This window comes from Impatiens glandulifera, chromosome 9, assembly GCF_907164915.1.
Source record: "Impatiens glandulifera chromosome 9, dImpGla2.1, whole genome shotgun sequence".
Taxonomy (NCBI): domain Eukaryota; kingdom Viridiplantae; phylum Streptophyta; class Magnoliopsida; order Ericales; family Balsaminaceae; genus Impatiens; species Impatiens glandulifera.
In genome coordinates, this window is record NC_061870.1 from 3,617,785 (window position 1) to 3,638,494 (window position 20,710).

Sequence of the window (20,710 nt, forward strand, 5' to 3'; positions counted from 1 at the left end):
CAGTCAGGTATCTAGTTAAGGCCGCATCCATGCACATTTGTTAGCCTGTTAATGCCTCTTATTTGACTAATAAGTTTGTAAGCTTCGGTATTCATTGCAAATAATTATACCTATTAATGTCTCTTATTTGACTAATAAGTTTGTGAGCTTCGGTATTCATTGCAAATAATTATTATTATAGTTAGATTAAGTTAGGGTAAGTTAGTGATTCTAGACCGGATTAGACTCGGAAAAAATAATTGATTAAAATGTGTAAAAATACTTATAAAGATGACCAGCATATTTAAAGTAGAGACTCTATTTTGACGAGCACGTTAAACATTGCGTTGATTCTCTTTTTATCATGTAACCAATTATTGAACTCCTAAGATTTTTTTTTTCGACAGCGTTATTGTTATACACACCAAAACATTTATTTTTTTTTAATTATTTTGAGAAAAATAGGTAGTGATTCTTAAGTAATTTTTTTTTACCAAAGTTTCAATTTCATTTAATTTATTATTTCAAAATTTTGAAAAGTTTATTAAATTTTATTTATTTCTTCGAAAATGGGTTGTGCGGATTCTAAATGCTTACATGTACAATTTTACCTATGATCCATTTATTGTAATTTAAAGTTATCTAGATATTATTAATTTTACCTTTAAATAGGAAATGCATTTTAATTTTATTGTTTTATTTCATTAATAATACAAATCATGTAATATATAAAATTAGTTTAAATAATTCATTGTAACTATAGTATAAGAATTTTCATCTGAATTTAAGAAAAATGTGTATACTCTTGTCCTTTATTTTGGTTAATAAGATTTTGTATAGCCTTGCACATTATGATGTCTCCAATGTTCCTATAATGAAATGAAAGTATTAACTAATTTTCTTATTGTATTAACTATTTTTCTTATTGAAACTTAAATGAATGTATATATCCCTTTGACATTTGTAAAAAAAGATTGAGTTAGACAGCTACCTTGACGGGCAAGGAATTTAGATTGGAAGCATAAAAGTCAAATTACAATTCGTAGTCAAATTTGTCTTAGTTTGACCAGTAATTTACGAAGGTGTGGATCGATAATAATATTTAGAATTTTTTATAATATATATTACAAATTTAAAACACACATGTAAATATATTGTTTGAAACAATTAATTTTAATTTTAAAAAAATTATAATAATATTCTAGTCAAATTTGTCTTAGTTTGACCAGTAATTTACGAAGGTGAGGATAATAATATTCACAGTGTTAATATTAAAATTTTAAAACACACATGTAAATATATTGTTTGAACAAATAATTTTTAATTTTAAAAAAATATAATACTATAGACTATATACTTGTATTATGGACTCATTTAAATACATGAATTATTAAAAATTTATTTAAACATATTTATTATTCAAAATTAGCTTAGCTTCTAACATATTTCTATTATTACGGATTTAACTTTTATACCTATATTAATTTTTATTTTTAACTCATCTATTTTCTTGTTTTTTTTTATGCTTGGTGATATTTTATTTATTTTTATTTCTTTATAAAAATAAGTTTATAATATTTTATATTTTTTAATATAAAAAGTCTTTCTTACTCAAAATTATTTAAATTTAAACAAATTTTTATTTTAAATATTATTTTATTCAATTTTTAAAAATAAATTAGTTGACATTTTATTTAAATTAATATAACTAAAAACTAAAATTTATATTTATTTGAAATTATGTGAATATTTAAAAATTGACTCTTTATTATTACAAAAAAAAATCCAGATAGATAAGTCTGTATATAAATATATATGAAATTAAAAGTTACCTAAATGATAAATATATTTTAAATGATATTACTGATCAGTTATATATGAATAAGTATATTTTAAAATTGTATAATTTATGTGTGTATATATATTAATAATAATTTACATATAAATTTTTTAATTATTTATATAACTGAAAATTAATTGAGTAATAAGAGAATAGTTGAAAAAATAATTAATATGTAATGAGATTTTTTTTTGAATAAAAGTATAAGTTAATAACACTAGTAAAAAAAAGGACCTTTATCGACGGTTTTTCCGAAGGTTTTGTAAAACTCTCCTAAATACTCCCGAGAGGAACAAATCCTTCGGTATTAAAAATAGATTCCGTGGGGGTGTAAAACTTTCGGGTTTATTAATTATTACCGAAAGTTCTTTGCAGAACTTTCGGTTTTTACCTTCCCCAAAAAATCAAAAAAAATTCTAAGTGTTGGATGTGGGTTAATTGCAAAGGTTTTTACAAAAAAATCTTCGGTTTTAAAATCCCGGGGATTTTTAATTGCGAAGGTTATTCAAAGAACCTTCGGTTTTACCTTTTTTGAAATTCACATTTCCGAAAGTTGTACAAAGAACCTTCGGTTTTGCTCAATTAAAAAAAATTCTAAATTTGATAATAATTTATTAAAATATTTTATCATTTTTTTTAATTTAAGAAAGGAGAAGACTAACCATCATTATTTATATTTCATACCTGATTTAACTTGGTGGTTAAAATATTTTATAATATTAAATAATATGATATTTAAATTTTAATTTGATATAAATTTAAATAATATATATAATTAAATAATTTTAATCAAAAGATAAGATTTCGTTCTTATTAAAATAATATATATAAATATATGATAAATTAATTTTAATAAATAAACAAACAAATAAAAAAAAAATTATAAATAGCAAATATATTAAAATACGATATTTTTATATAAATTTTTAATATTTTATAGTTATAAAGTTATTTATACAATCTCATGCCATCATAAATTATTTTCCCTAAAGAGACTTAAGCACTCTATTAAGTGAAGGGATCCTCTGTTACCATATTAGCTTGCTACTCATGTTGCCTCTCACAAAGAGAGGGGCAATATGGTAAATAAATGATTTATTTACCATATTGCCCCCTCTCTTTGTGAGAGGCAACATGAGTAGCAAGCTAATATGGTAGCAGAATATCTCAAATGCTCTATTAATGGTTGAGCTACCTAGTGATATGTAGTAATCTTTTAAAATTATATTATATATATATATATATATATATATATATATATATATATATATATTTAGACAAGTGTAAATTTAATGAAATAATTAAATTTTAATTTTTTTATTATATTTTAAAATATAATAATAATTTTTAATAAGTAATATAAATTATTATAACTTATATTTTATTTTATATAATTATTATTTTATTTTATATAAAGTAATATTTTTTAATATATAAATATTTAATGCATAAATTTTAATTAACATATAAATAAAATTTAATTATATAAGTTAAAGTATAAGGAATTATATATAAAATAATGTAATATTATTTATTTTAAAACTACATTTTCACATTTATATGAAAATGATATATTATTTTTTTTATTAATTTCAATATAATTAATAATACAAATTATTATATAAGAGTAAAATAGTCTTTTATATTTCTTAATTTAAAATTTATTTTATTATAAAAATTTATAAAAAAAATATAAAATAATATTCCAAAATAAGTTAAAATAGTTAGATTTGATTTAAATAACTTGATATATTAATTATTTTTTCAAAAAAAGTTGGTAGACATTAATATTCTATATAATGTTAGAGAAATGATTGTGTGAGAGAATTTGAGGGATGGGATAATGTGTCGCAATTTCATTAGCCAAAAAATAACAAAAAAATTTTCTCCTCGTCTTTTATCTTTTTTCCAATGTAGTGACACATCAATCCCTCCCTCAAATTCCCTCCTCCTATCACTCCTCATATCACTCCTCATAATGTTACTTATTTGATAATCTTTATTTTTCAACAATTTTTAGTTTTTTTTTCTTCTATTTTTATGTTTTTTTACCTACGCTAAAATCCTAAATTATATTTTCATATTTTGTTTATTTAAATGGTTAGTTATCACTTATTTAAAACCTAATTAATTTAACTTATCATATTTTCTTGTTAAGTTTTCTTCCAGAAGAAACTAAGAAACATAGAGTTTTTACATTGCTATATAGGTTGATTGAGTTAATATTGGTTTTACCTATTACGGCTGTTTTTTTTTTTAAAAAAAATCTTTTTTGCGATGAAAATTATCAAAATTGATTTACGTAATAGAATAAGTGATTAGTGGATGAACGACAGTTCGATAATATACATCGAGAAGGAGATTTTTGCCACAATTAAAAATGAACAAATTTTATAACATTTTTAACAGATGAACACTCAAAAAAATTCAATTGTTTTCATTTATTTGTATATCTAGTAGTAGTTGAATTGTAAAAAGGATAAATATTTTATTAGTATCGACTTAATTTTATATTTTTATTATTATCTTTATTAATTATATTTTTTTTATATAAGTATTATATAGTAAAAAAAATTATACTAAATAAATTTTGATACACAGTTAAAATTTGGTTCAAAATTATATATATATATATATATATATATATATTTATATTTATATTTATATTTATATTTATATTTATATTATAACTCAAAGAATTTATAACCAATTTTATATTTTTATCCTTTCTTCTTTCCTTTTTAATATTTTTTTTTTCAATTTTTTTTAATATACATAAAATAAAATAGCCTTTATAATATTTGACCTTTGATTAAATTTGATCATAGACTTCATTCGAAATCAAATTGACATAAGAAAATGATTTTAAATTGATTAAATTTTATCATAGACATAGTTCAATCTAAAATCAAAATGACCCTTTCATTAAATTTGATCGTAGACTTAGTTCGGTCTAAATTTTCTCTATCTTAACCTTTATCTTTTTTTTCAATTAGTAATATAGGGATTTATTATTCCTTTTCCATTTCTTTTTTCAAATTCTCTCCCTTATCACTTTTCTTAATCAAATCATAAACTTAATTCAATCTAAAATCAAATTAACAATTATAAACTAAAAAAATACATAAAAATGTTAATTTTCTTAATCTTTCTATATCTTCTATGGTGTAAATATCTAAATTCATATATATATATATATATATATATATATATATATATTAAATTTTGTATCTAACAAATTATAATTAATTATACAATTAATTATTTAAAAAAATTATTTTATTTCAAATAACAAATATAAATAAGTAGAATATATATATATATATATATATATATATATATATATATTTGTATTTTTAGATAAATATTTTTGTGCATAAAAAATGAAATATATATATATATATATATATAAATTTATACTTTATTATTATAATAATAATAATTATATATAATTAATTAGTTTATAATTATATATAATTAAATAATAAAGAAAATGTTAAATAAAGAGAAAAAAAAGAAAAAGAGAAAATAGAGATTATAAGCTTAAAATAATCTACAACAGAAATGTATAAATAAAAAAAAATGTAGATTTTTATTGATATAAAAGAAAGGAAAAATATCTGGATTATAAAAATAATTATTATTTTCTGTTTAACCATTTGGAAATCTCTCTCTGTTACAACAACAGGGTACCGAATCAGTGTGGCTAGTCACTTTCATATGGTGAAAATGCTAATAATCACCATTACCTTTCTGGCAAATGGTCCGCCGTAGAATCAAAGCCTTCATTCCCATCCGTCAGCTTCTCCAACGCCCTCTTCTCTTCTTCTTCTTCTAATTCCACGCCTTTCGCCGCCCTATTCCTCTCCGCCCTACCCTTGAGCGATTCCGTAAGCTCCGCAACCGCTCTCTCACTGTCCCGCCGGTTCTTAATCAACACCTCGCTCACATCCGCAGGCGTCATCTCGGCCTCCTCGATTACCTTCTCCAATTGTTTCACCACATCTTCGTCCAAATCCCCATCTTCATAACCAAGATAGTTCTTCAATAAAATCTTCAATGCCGAAAACGAACAGTAAGACATGAAGATATGCATGTCCATTCTTCCACTTCTCAACAACGCCGGATCCAGCTTCTCGATGTGATTCGTCGTGAAAACGAAAATCCTCTCACTTCCGCAGCACGACCAGAGTCCGTCGGTGAAGTTCAACAGCCCGGACAGAGTAATCGAGTTTCCTCCTCCATCGTTACCGCCGCCGCCGCCACCGAGAGGAAGCCCGCCGGAGGAGGAGGAGGAGGAGTGGTTACCTGATGATTTTGCACTCTTTCTATTGGTGAAATCAATCGAGCAATCGATATCCTCGATAACAATAATGGATTTAGAGCTCGTCTTCATGAGTAGCTTTCTTAGCTCCGAATTGGTGTGAACCTCTGTCAATTCAAGGTCGTATATGTCGTACCCTAGGTAATTCGCCATGGCAGCAATCATACTGGATTTACCAGTTCCCGGAGGACCATAGAGAAGGTATCCTCTCTTCCAGGCCCGTCCGGTTTTCTGATAAAACGATTGCCCCTTTGCAAAATCCTTGAGATCCGCCATTATTTCTTCTTTTTTCTTCGGATCCATGGCCAGCGTATCAAATGTGCTGGGATGCTTAAAGGGAACAGATTCCCACGGATGCCCTCTGGAATCAAGGGATCCGCCGCCCCCGCGGGAATTGGTGTAGAGAAATCTGTCTTGGTTTTTCCTCTTGATTTCGTTAGCTTTGTCGGTGATGTGATCGAGATAGGGGTTGAGAATGAGAGCCTTGTCTCTTTTCCGGATCCTGAGAGTGAATCCTCGTTTCTCATCAGGAACGTGCCGCCAGGAGAGCGTCTGTGACTGCCGCTGAATAACGACGTGTTCCCATTGAACCGGAACGCCTCTGAAGAAGTCGATTAGACGGTCGTTGTTGGATAGACCGAAGGTGAGCGATGATGAGTTGACGGCGCGAGTGAGACTGAGACGGCTGTTCCCGTTTGCGGTGGCGGAGGTGCTGAGGTAGAGTTGAGCCGCGTTGTAGAGCTCGTTCGTGTTGACGCCGTCGATCTCGGTTATGTCGTAATAGCAATAGGTTGAGCACCAGTTGAAGAGGCGGTTGATGTACTTTGACAAAGTAAAACGGAGCTCCGGCGGAATAACCGTTTGAAGCAGACTCTGACCGAAAGCCCAGACTCCCATCAAAGACGCCATTGAACCCCAGAATTCCTTCATTTTGTTGATGCCTTTACTGCTGGTTTCGTTGGCAATTGGGATTGAGGAGAGGAGCTAGCAGTCAAGTCAATTTGGGGTTTTAACAAGATTTGGACAATTTCTGTCTCTATTTATATAGACTTTTATTTATATATATATATATATATATATATATATATATATATATATATATATATATATATAAAATGATGCTTAATTTTTAAAGTGTCTGAATTGTCGGGTCGAGAGCTGTGGTTAATTTGGATACTTGGGACGGATTATGGGACAAGTACAACTTTTTAACCAACTAGGCTATAAAGACTTTATATTTTAAATTTAACACCAAATTTGATAAACGCGAGACGTTTTAATATTAATATAAGTTCAATGTTTTAACTAACTAATCTATATATATATAATGATGCTTAATTTTTAAAGTGTCCGGATTGCCGGGTCGAGAGCTGTGGTTAATTTGGATACTTGGGTCAGATTGTGGGTTGACCCGTTTTTAAATTTAAAACGGTTAAAAATTAAATTAAAAATGCTAAAGGTATGTTTCGAACTTGTAACCTAACAAAATAAGTACAACTTTTTAACCAACTAAGCTATAAAGACTTTATATTTTAAATTCAACACCAAATTTGATAAACGCAGGACGTTTTAATATTAATATAAGTTCAACTTTTTAACTAACTAATATATAATGATGTTGAGTAAATGGATAATTGGGTCGAATTGTGGGTTGACTCACCCATAAACTTAAAACGGTTAAAAATAAAATAAAAAATATTATCCATAATTTTTTTTTCCAAGTTTTTATATTATTACTCATGGCCTAAAAGCTAGTTAAAGTAAAATTAGTTGGTCACTTCTTTATTTTCCTCTTTACATAATTTAGGCCTTGTTTGGTGTTCAAATAACACAATCCCAATCAATTATCAATTTTATTACATTTTTTCAACCAAATAACTAAAAATTTTATAATTATAAATAAAAAATATACATTAAATGTAAAGTTAATATGATTATTTATCTTCTTAAGCCATCATGGAATTGGGTTATTATAGTTTAATCAAAATAATTTACTATTCAATTAAATATTTAATCATCTAAATTATTAATTAAAATATTTTATATTTCTTTTATATATATATATAATTATACAATTACTTTTTTCTTAAAAAAAAAAAAAAATCATAAATAATTTGTTTATCAACAAGTTGTTTACAAAAGAAAATCTTACACGAAAAAAAAATTCAATGTAAAAGAGTCTTATGTCAAGCAAAATATTAAAATAGAAATAGGTGTTAGTTAATTGCATTAAATAATTCAAATCTCTAAATCATTTAATATTGCATTTTTTACAGAGTAATCTTGAAACTTTAAGAAATTCTTACCTAATCCATTTAATCATGATTAAACCTTACAACTTTTTTTTTCCTTTTGTTTTAATTAAAGTAAAAATAGATAAACACAAATTTATTATTTTGTTTTTTGTTTTTTTCTTCTTGGATCTGCCAACTATTAGTCTCGCTTTTTACAAGTTAACATATGTAATTGATAAATAATAGAAAGACACAAATATATTATATTAGATTGAACATGAATAAAATAATAATATATTGTTAACTAATAATTAATTATCTCTAAATATCTATGACAACAACGGGTTAAGCTCTAATAAATAATTACAAAAACTAAATAGAAGATAAGTCTATGGCATTTCAGATTTTTATATTTAAAAATTGTCTACAAAATATCAGTCATTTTTGTTATTTTCTCCTCCGACTGCTTTTTCAAGCATGAGAAGGTATTGTAATCTCAGAAAAAATAATTTTTCGAAAAAGTTTGAGGTTCGAGAAATTTTAACATTGATTTACGTGTCAAAAATCTTTTTAATATAAAATATTATTTTAAAAGAATATTCCTCGAAAATGATTCTCAGGTAATTCTTTCGTTAATTTGGGATGCCCATCTGTGAGGTGTTGTGTCATTTCTCAAGATATTCCACGTAGGCTTTATGGTCAATCGGTCTGTCTATGGAGATCACTTTTTCAGTATAAGGGGCATAGAGTAACGATCGAATTACTTGAATAGGTCGTGGGTGTAATAGGAGTCAACCTATTCCAAGCCCAAAAGCATGATCATAGGTTCATCATCAATCATGTAAGCCATCTTTTTGATGAGATTCCATTTGAGTAATTCCCTGATTTTGTCATCATTCTCTACGATAGGTTCAGACGTGGCTTTCCTCATCCTTCAATATTGAAGAGTAGGGGACATGATGTCTCTAGGACATACCGACGACAGACGTCCGAGTTTATCGAGCAGTCAGATGTAGAGAACTAAAGGTGACCCTCTTTTGCTCACGGTGGAGGTTAAGTATGAATCATTAACCCCATCAACATCTCAGTCAAAATAATACGTGAGGGGTTTTTGTTTCCCCTACGCATGTGGTATGTTACTTCTAGGTTTTGAAGGATGTATTGTCATCCACTGGAGCCATGAAGAAGTGTTCCAATATGACCGATTTGTCATCATGGAGGAGCCTAAGGTTAAAGGGATTTCTCCATTTGTAACTTCCATTTTTGGAAGTCGATGACGTTCTTTTTTAGGACTGTATCGGATGTTGTCTTGGTACGTATATTTGTATTCATCTTATAAGAGCTTCTCCAAGGACATTGATTCCACAAATGTCTTAAGATGCATAATATTCTTATTGTCCATCATCAAGATGCTCAGAATTCCTCTATGGTCGGGCATATTTTTCTTTCTCCCATAAAGTATACCCGGCCTACGGGGCTGCACTTCCTTTTTATTTGTATCATGAAGGTTTTGTTTATTTTGAAGTTAATAAACCTCATGATGGGAGTCAATCCATAGATTCCATGGTTCCACTAGTTTTCATGGAAGTTGTCGATCTATGGAATTATGGCGATATCCTTCAACATAGACATCGTTTGAGATTGTAAATTCAAAACCTTTTACAAAAATGTGTTTGTTTTGAAGAAGAAACATTTTGAGATGTTCATTTAGAATATAAATGCATACACACAATACATAAATAGTAGCCACATAAGGATTGTAGTGACGAGGTTTAGTTGTTTGGGCACGACAAACAACCGACTTGGAGAGAGTATCTATGCTTTTTGTGCTAAGGGGAATTATAAGAGAGTATCATTCATCGATAGTGGAAGGGGTAAACCACCTCCATAAACTAGGGAATATCAACTCAATCGGGAATTTCCCCCCACCTCCACAATGCCTACGTCCTATCGGACGACTCATCGCCAAAGGGTGGGCTCGATCCCATGCATTCTAGTTTTTCCTCTTGCAACATCACTCGTTTTGTAACAAGTTATTGTTCCTCATCGACAATCTTTGCACATAATTTGTAGAAGTACCGACTAGAATAATGTACTTCTTAAAAGCAATGTTAGGGTTATGTACCCTTCATAGGTTGAGGCATTTATTAGGATAAAACTTATGCATTACTTAGGTGTTGTACCTTTTGGGATATGGCTATCAAATTGAAAACGTGATACACACGTTTTTCAAAAGTTAAGTGTATATTTTCGAGTTACAATTTAATCCTCAATAGAGTCGCGAGAAAGTTATAATCCTTAGAAAACCCTTGTCTAGGAAAAGTTTGAGGTTCGAGAAATCTCAGTCTCGGTTTGCGTGTTACGAATCTTTTTAAAATAAAACATTATTTTAAAAGATTAAAACGAATAATGACAGTTTGAAATTAACAATAAAATAATTAATTTGAGTTTAAGTTTAAATAATCTTTTAGTTTGAAATAATCAAATTAAAATTTGATTTTTAGAAATATGTATTTAAATTAATTAAAAATAATTATTTATTTGAAACAGAATCGCCAATTGATTTTTAGTTTTAAAATCGATAAAAGGTATACGTATACAAACGTATAATATATTCAAAATTTACTGATAGGATCGGCTTTATCGATAGAGACGGGGGTCTGGCTAAGGATGAAGGCTTATAAAAAACGGTTTGAAATAAATTCTGTTAGGGATTTAATTCGCTTTCTATTCTACACAAACACTTGTAAACACTTGAAACAGATTCAAAGCAGAATTGTTTACTTGAGTTTGAAGCACAAGATGAAATATGAAAAGATGACAAAAATGAAAGAACACGGTAGTTTGTTTATGGATTTTCAGAGAAACTCTCCTACGTCACCCCTTCTTCCAACCACCGGAAGGATTCACTATAATATGATTCGAATCAAATACAGTTTACACACACACTTAACTCACTATTGAACAAAACACTTTCTGTTCAATTACAAGATGGAGAATATCACTCAACTAAAGGTGTTTTGATTCTAGCTCTCTCTTGATTCACACACAGTACAATCAGAAAGCAGCTTCACAGTATGAATTCAGTAAGAAAGATGATTGAGTAGTTTATCTCTCTGCAAAATCAGATTGCTTGTTCGTTGTATTCGCTTAAGTTCGTAAGGCCGATTGTCCGTTGTCCTTGAGATTTGTTAAATATTGAGCAAGAGCTAACAGTCGAATCTTCAAGAATGATACATGGCACTCTTCCATTGGAAAGCCTCCATTGTACACAACAGGTTCTGAGCACAAGGATCGTGTCCGTACATCACTGGTAGTGCGCCGAATATTCCATTAGGGATGTACCTGCAAAACAAGTAATGTGAGGAAAATTCTCTTACGTGGAATTCCTTGGTTGGTTGCATATAACTGTTGTACTAATCTTTACTAGAGAGTGGAGCAGGAGTAGGGTACAGCTATAGCACGTGGGTAGGTGAAATGCTAGATTCAAGCATACTACTTAAATTAAGCATTAGACGTATTTCAGTTAGACGGATTGTAAAATCAGTCTAATGAAATCACACATCTCCTTTAAATAATAACGTCTATTAGACTGCCTAGTCTAATAGAATTAGACTTACGTCTAATTATTCAATAACCATTAGACGGTACGTCTAACTCCACTGAGTTAGACTACACGTCTAATTCCGGTTCTACCTCAGACTTGTCTGAAGGAGTTAGACGCACGTCTAACTTTCACTAATTAGACCACACGTCTAATTATTCAATAACCATTAGATGATACGTCTAACTCCACTGAGTTAGACTACACGTCTAATTCCGATTCTACCTCAGACTTGTCTGAAGGAGTTAGACGCACGTCTAACTTTAACTAATTAGACCACACGTCAAATTATTAATAACCATTAGACGGTACGTCTAACTCCACTAAGTTAGACTACACGTCTAATTTTCGGTTCTACCTCAGACTTGTCTAAAGGAGTTAGACGCACGTCTAACTTTCACTAATTAGACCACACGTCTAATTATTCAATAACCATTAGACGGTACGTCTAACTCCACTGAGTTAGACTACATGTCTAATTCCGGTTCTACCTCAGACTTGTCTGAAGGAGTTAGACGCACGTCTAACTTTTACTTTCTATTAGACTGCATGTCTAACTCCACTGAGTTAGACTGCACGTCTAATTCTGCATAAATAAGACTATCCGTCTAATTGCAAATATATTAGACTACACGTCTAACTCCGGTGAGTTAGACTGTACGTCTAATTCCAAATACATTAGACTTATGTCTAATTCTGTGTATTCATTAGACTATCCATCTAATTCTTTACATTCATTAGACTACATGTCTAACTCCGATGAGTTAGACTGTACGTCTAATTCTATGCATTAGACTAACGTCTAATTCTGTGTATCTATTAGACCATCCGTCTAATTACACGTCTATTAGACTACACGTCTAACTCTGATGAGTTAGACTGTACGTCTAATTCTATGCATTCATTAAACTACACGTCTAACTCCGATGAGTTAGACTGTACGTCTAATTCTATGCATTGAATGCCAAAATCGGTCTAATGACCCTCATTAGAGCCAAGTCTTATGAAATATTGTTTCAATACACCTGCATCAAAACTCATAAGTCATTTCATCATCAAAATCTCAGTGGTTAAATTATTTCAACACTTAGTCAAAATAATTTGACCCAACATTTACCATTTTCCGAGTTGGTCATTATGAAGGTGTTAGATTGCTCGAATTTTATCGTTTGATAAAGTGATGTTTGAATTCAAATAATAGGTTCGGGATGGCCTTTTTCTTGAATTTGCAAAAAGCAATATTAAAATTAAACTTCACGATTTTTCGAGCCGAATGTCATGGGAAATGCTTAGATTTTGAGTATTTATGAAAAGTGATGTTTGGTTTAACCTATAGTAGGTCGGAAAGGACCAGTTTCATGAGTTAATCATTTATTTCAAATCTTGCGGTTTAACAATTAAGCATGATTGTTATATTAAACCGGGCATATTGATTTTAATTATTTGGGTGTAAAATATGGTGTTTACATAATGTCTCTCTTGGACAGAGTTTGAAGAATGAAATATTGTTAGGAAATCGTGTGTCCAAGTATGAACAAATAAGAAATATAATTGCGAACTCAAATCTATCAAGTTAAAGAGGTAAGAAAGTTACAAGATGGTAATGTGTACTTTTAACTAACTTTGTTACTTTCCAATGCGTACTTGTAGAACCTGATGTATGAACCGGGTAAGGACTCCTACTTAATACATGTAAGTAATACATGTAAGAAATGATCATATGTGAGCATAAATACTATGAAGGATCATGTATTTTAATCAAATGTGGTCATAAATACTATGAAGTAACCAATTGTATTTCGATCCTATGAATGATCACATCAACTGGTCTTTAGGAATATTCTCATCATAAATACTTGTTGAAAAACATTTTAGGAGAAGTAACAACTTATAAAATGAATGTGTAACACAACAAACAAGTTTCTCATCTGTTAGCTTAACGATCCTGTTCATCAAGTTTTTGTACAAATTCTACTCTTGAGAATTTTACGACAAGAAATAATAATTTGGAGACTTGAAGATCAGAAGTTGAAAATATTGTAGGATCTTTTAGTTGATGTTTGATCCATTGTGTTCTAATTTGAAATAGAATAAAAAAAATTAATAATGTAAGTGTCTTCAAATGTATCTTTTGTATAAACACTCGCCAAAGGGGTGTTCATAATGAACATAAATATCCAAATGCTTCATGGTTGTTAAGATGAATGACAAGAAAGGATTTTAATATGAATCCTATCACGAACACTCGTTATAGACACTCAATTTTTACACCTCAAAATTAAAATGAGTGTTTTCGGTTCAGTATGATGATCATACTTGATTACTAGACCGGAAGAAATTTTTTTAAAAAAAATCACTTTTCAAATTGTCTTGGAGTGACACCTTGTAGTTGTCCAAACACCAATTTCCAAAAATATTCAAGCTTGATATGTTTTCATACGTTCAGAATGAGCGTCTTAAAAAATCGTGAACTTTGAGTATAATATTGTTGTTGGACAAAATGTACCGAATAACCAATTCAAGGCTCATTTATGTGTCCAAACGTTATTTTTCAAAAACGTCGGAATTCGGGAAATTTTAAATGTTCAAATTGACTGGCTTGAAAAATATTTAATTTTGAGTAATATTATTATTAGCAATTGTGTGCATAAGGCCTTGAAAATGGCAAAATCATTAAAACCGAGTTGAACCAAGCGAGTTAGGAATAAGTCAACGCACCAGACTGCACGCCCAAAAGGATTCAAAAACATGTGCTGACGTCTTGATGACGCCAGACGCGGGGTTATTTGAAAAACGCCCAAATCATGGGTATTTTAATGTATGATTTACTAAAGAAATTATGGAGGCACCCTCAACTTGGAAAATTCACCCAAGTCGTTATACTCAACAAAATTAGTTGTTCTTGGATGTTTTAGAAAACTTGATGAGTTTGCTAGATATAAATCACTTGATTTGATAATTTATTCTAAACAATCAAAGATGGAGAAATTGTTAAACTAATATTATTAATTAACTTATAATAATTAATCAACATTATAAAATTACCAGGTTTTGAATATTTAGTTAAATAATCAAATAGGGAGAAATTGTTAAATTAAAGTCTTTGATCAATTCTCAGTGTATAAATAAGACAAAGTTATATTATTTATCTTGTATGATCAAAGTGAAGAAAAAACTGAAATGAAAAGTTGTATGGTAGCTAATCAAATTTGGTATTTGATAAACTTCGATATTTTATGTAGATGCGCGTCCGGTATTATATCGAGATCGGTTTTATATTGAAATCAATATTTTATAAGGAGCGCGTCTGGTATTTTAATGAGATCGGTTTTATATTGAAATCGGTATTTCATAAGGAGCGCGTCCGGTATTTTATTAAGATCTGTTTTATATTGAAATTGGTATTTCATAAGGAGCGCGTCCGGTATCTTATTGAGATCAGTTTTATATTGAAATCGGTATTTCATAAGGAGCACGCTTGGTATTTTATTGAGATCGGTTTTATATTGCTTTCGGTATTATATTGAAGCGCGTCCGGTTTTATATGACTTCGGTTCTATTCAAGCCTTCCGGTGTTTTATACCAGTTCAGTATTTTACGAGTTCGATATTATATCAGGACGCTTCCGGTTTTATACCACTTCAATATTATATAAGAGTTTCCGGTATTTTACAAGTTCGGTATTATATCAGGACACTTCCGTTTTTATAAGAAGTTCGGCTTTATGAAGCATTTTTTATACTTAATCAAATTCGGTATTTGATCAAGCATCAGGTATTGGCAGTTTGTCACCGCAACTGAACTAATCCTATAAGAGATTACCACGTGCCAAAGAAATTCAAATTACATGTGATGTACGTTTTCAGTACACAACGATCCCATTAATGACATTCAGCGCACTACCTCCATGCAGTACATTCACGATCAAAAGTGCATGTTCTCTAATGTACTTCCCTGACTCTTAGCCAACCAAATTAGGACAAGTGTCCTCTAAAGAAAATGTGCCCGTTGTCTTATTCCTATTTAAGGGAAAATGTGCTCGTTGTCTTATTCCTATTTAAGGAGAAGCTAGAGGAGAATTTGCAAGAGACCTTTCACCTGATCTTTAATCTATTTTGAGCTCTCGATTTCTCATTTCATTAACAAGCACCCAAGCTCTCAAATTATAAGAGTTTTTCAAGGTTGCTAGATTGTTAAAGTTGTATTACATACTGTTCATTTAATATTGTAAGTTGATAGAATCTATTTTTATTCAACAGAGTGTTGTGTGCTAGGAGTTTGGAAACATGCAGTGTCTAAGTCCTGGTTGTCCGACTGGGTTTGTGTACGTGTTGTAATCAAACAAAATCTTCTAGTGAATATCTTTCTCAAGGTTGAGAAAAAGGGGTGACGTAGGAGAGTTTGCTCTGAACATCCATAAAAACTCTTGTGTCTTGTGTTCTTTACTTTCAGCATTATCCTACTCTTTATCTATTGCTTCAAGTCTAAACAAATAATTCTTCACTTGAACTTCGTTCAAGAGATTGTGAAGACTTGTGAAGAATAGAAACATATATTAATTTCTAACATAGTTAATATCAAACGAAGATTTTTGCGGTTAACAATACTTAGTCAACCCCCTGCTATTGTTGACTCCTTTCCTAACAAGTGGTATCAGAGCAACTATTTCTATTCTCAAGCAATAAGATAGCATCATGTCTTTCACCAACAATCCTCCCATGTTCCTCATTGAAGAGTACATTGACTGGAAAATCTGTATGCAAGTGTATCTGGCCTCACAAGACGACGAAATGTGGTATGTTATCACTGACGACCCGATAAAGATTGAAAAGGAGAGATGTGAATGGACAAATGAAGATAAAAGAAAGAACAACCTAGATAACTTGGCCAAAAACTCTCTGTACAAAACTCTAGATAAAAACACGTTTGCAAATATTAGAGCATTCTCCACTGTCAAGGAGATATGGGAGAAGATCATCCAACTCTATGAGGGAAACGAACAAACTAGAGAGAATAAGCTCATGGTTGTTATTCATAAGTTTTATAGAATCAAGATGCGCCCAGGAGAGTCAATGAATGAGTTTGACGAACGCTTCACCAACATTCTAATTGAACTTTCCACTATGGGAAAGGTCCATGGCAACAAAGAAATCATCTCAAGGCGTTGAAGGCTCTTCCTAGTTCTTGGGACATTAAAACAATGACAATGAGGGAGTCTAGAAACCTCCACAAGATGGAGTTGCACGATATGTTTGCCGATCTAAAAGCCCATGAGTTCGAGATGAACTCAAGGAATGAAGACGAGCCCTCATCCTCGAATGTGACTAAGGCGTTGGTGTCCTCGGTGGAGCCAACAGTTCCCTTACCCATCAAGTCAGCTGAGAAGTTCAGCGAAGATGCGATGGCACTACTTGCCAAGAAGTTTGGCAAATTCATGAGGAAGAATCAATCTAACTCTACTTTCAATAACAATAACAACTTTAATGATCAAAAGGCTAATGTTCATTATTTTAACTATGACACTTTAGGTTACTACAAGTCAGAATGTCGAAAGCAAAAGAGAGATGATAAGAAGTCAGTTGATCAGAAGAACAAGAAGGATCAGAAAGCGATGTTGGAAGAGGAAAGCGGAAGCAAGTGGGCTCGAAGTGATTCAGACTCTAGTGATAGTGATGATGAAGAAGTCAAATGCTTCATGGCCAATGATTAAGAGGTATTTGACTTTTCCTCTGAAGAGTTCACTCGAGACGACTTGATTACTGCACTCAATGACATGGTCAATGAGTATAAGAAACTATTTGTTCTTGTTTCAACACAACCAGACAACCTAATTAGTAAAACAAATGAACTATCCTCTAAGAATGAGAAGCTCAGGGAGACAGTTCAAATGTTGACCAAAGAAAACGAAAGAGCCAACTATGTGATTGTTGCATGGACGAAGGGGATGCGGTCAATCAGATGACGAGTCAGCTGAGGCCTACCAACTACAAATTTGTTCTAGTCTATGACAACAACAACTCAGACAAGTCATGCAAGAAGTTCAAACACAAGAAAGACAAACTTTCTCCTATAAGTTTTGTCAAGGGTACCTCAACTAACACTCAAGAGAATCACGAAACAGATGAGTCAGTAACTAAAAAGGAAGTAAAATATGTAGAGCCAACTGACAAATCAAGGTGGCTTAATTCTGAGAGAAGGAAAGTCAGTCGGTCTGCTGGACATAAACCTGACAGACGGCCAAGAAGGCCTCATCAAAACTCATCCTCAAATTATAATAACTCATCTAAAGGCAGACAGAGAGATGTCAAGCCTAATGCAAGTAGAATTATTAAGACTAACACTGGGAGATCCATCAAAGTAACACAAGTATGGATCCCTAAAGGACTGATCAACCGTGAACCCAATTAAATATGGGTACCAAAAGTTGTAAATAGTCTTATTTGCAGGGTAAACATGTCAGCAACTTGGAGGATTCAGAGTGGTACTTGGACAGTGGATGCTCAAGGCGTATGACTAGAAATAGCCATCTTCTAACCAACGTTGTGAAGGAATCTGCATTAAAAATAAATTCGGTGACAACTCCAAGGGTAAGACCGTAGGTAAGGGTAAGATTGTCCATGGTAACCTCATCATAAATAACGTGCTACTTGTTGAAAATCGGTGCTACATCTTGCTTAGTATAAGTCAAATGTGCGATATAGGATATCATGTTGAATTTTATAAGCAAGCATGTATAGTTAAGGATCAACAAGGGAGTACTCTGTTGTTAGGGCTTAAGACAAGTAATGTTTATAAGGTCAATTGGAAAAAGAAAACATCAAATCATATTTGCATGATAGCTAAGAACGATCAAAACTGACTTTGGCATAAGAGACTTAATCACATAAACTTTAAGACTATTAACTTTATATGTTCTAAAGAGCTAGTTGAAGGCATTCCTAAATTGAAGTTTTCTAAAGATAAAGTTTATTATGCGTGCCAGATGGGCAAACAGATCAAATCAACTTTTAAAAGTAAAAGTAATATTCAGTCAAAAAGATACTTATAACTTTTGCATATGGATCTTTTCGGTCCAATTAAGGTAATCAGTTTAGGAGGCATGAGCTACACCTTAGTAATTATTGATGATTACTCTAGGTTTACTTGAGTTATTTTCTTACCTTCTAAAGATCAAGCTACTCCTAATTTGATTAAAATGCTTAAAAGAGTGCAAACTGAAAAATTGGTAAGCATAATTAAAATTAGAAGTGATAGGGGCACTGAGTTTACTAACAGGACTCTGTCTTTTTACCTTGAGGAGTATGAAATTAGACACGAGTTGTTTAGTGCTAGAACTCCATAGAAAAACGACTTGGCTAAAAGGAGAAACAAAAATCTTAAGGAGGCGGCTAGATCAATGATAGCTGACTTCGAAATGGCCCAAAAGCTTTGGGCAGAGGCTATCAACTCAGCATGTAATACTCAAAATCGGTCAATGATTAATAAATGATTTAACAAGATGCCTTATGAGATTTACCATGGCAAAACTCCTAATATTCGGTATTTTAGGATTTTTGGTTATAAGTGTTATATTCATAACAATGATAAGAATTATTTAACCGCTTTTGACGCCAAATCTGATGTTGGTATTATGTTAGGATATTCTTTAGTCAGTAAAGCTTATAGAGTGTATAACAAGTAAACTCTAACTGTTGAAGAATCATCCCATGTTATGTTTGATGAATCTGTCGAAAGTAACACTTCTATGTCCATTCATTTGTCTAATAGAATGGAGGATGTCACTCTCCAACTTGATAGCGAAGATGAAGTCTAGGTCAATCGAAATATTGTTTCTGACCAGACGGTTGAGAATGTTGAAGTTCAACAAAACCAGACCGCATTTCAACAGACTGCTGACAGTCTGGATAATGCTGAACAAACTAGTCAATCAAATCTTGATTAAATAACTGGTCGGTCAGAAATGTTTCGGGACCAAACTTCAAATGGAACAAAAACCATCCTTCTGAGCTTATAATAGGTAACCCCTCTATGCCTCTTAAAACCAGGCATCAACTGTTAGATGAGTATGCGAATTCTTCCTTTATCTCACAAATTGAACCTAAGAAGGTTGATGGAGCATTTATTGATCTAGATTGGATTCTTGCAATGCAAGAGGAGCTAAACCAGTTCGAAAGAAACAAAGTATGACATTTGGTTCCAAGACCAGCTAATCAATCTATCATTGAAATCATATGGGTCTTTCGCAACAAACTAAATGAAGATGGTTTGATTATGAGGAACAAGGCTAGATTAGTGGCCCAATACTATAAACAGGAAGAAGGCATTGACTTCGAGGAGTCTTTCGCTCTTATTGCCAGACTTGAAGCCATTCGAATTTTTCTATTATTTGATGCTTTTAATAACTTCAAAGTTTTTCAAATAGATGTTAAGAATGTCTTTCTTAACTGAATAATTAATGAGGAGGTCTATGTTGAGCAACCTCCCGGTTTTAAAAATCCCACCTTGATGAATCATGTTTATAGACTAGATAAGGCATTATATGGTCTTAAGTAGGCTCCTAGAGCCTTATATGATTCTCTTACTAAATTTATATTTGATCATGACTTCACTATAAGATTTATTGATAAAACATTGTTTAAGTTTGAAAAAGATTCTCATATCTTACTTGTTCAAATAAATGTTGATGATATTATCTTTGGGTCAGCTAACCCTAAGCTGTGTGAGAATTT

The 20,710-nt window shown here is 31.1% G+C and overlaps 1 protein-coding gene across 1 annotated transcript; it reads right to left on the reverse strand.

The window, feature by feature from the left end:
* Window positions 1–5,443: 5,443 nt before the first annotated feature.
* LOC124916729 (AAA-ATPase At5g57480-like) lies at window positions 5,444–7,118 on the reverse strand. The gene has a single exon (XM_047457482.1). It carries the CDS (start codon window positions 7,071–7,073, stop codon window positions 5,565–5,567), a length of 1,509 nt encoding a protein of 502 aa, XP_047313438.1. The 5' UTR covers window positions 7,074–7,118; the 3' UTR covers window positions 5,444–5,564.
* Window positions 7,119–20,710: the final 13,592 nt, after the last annotated feature.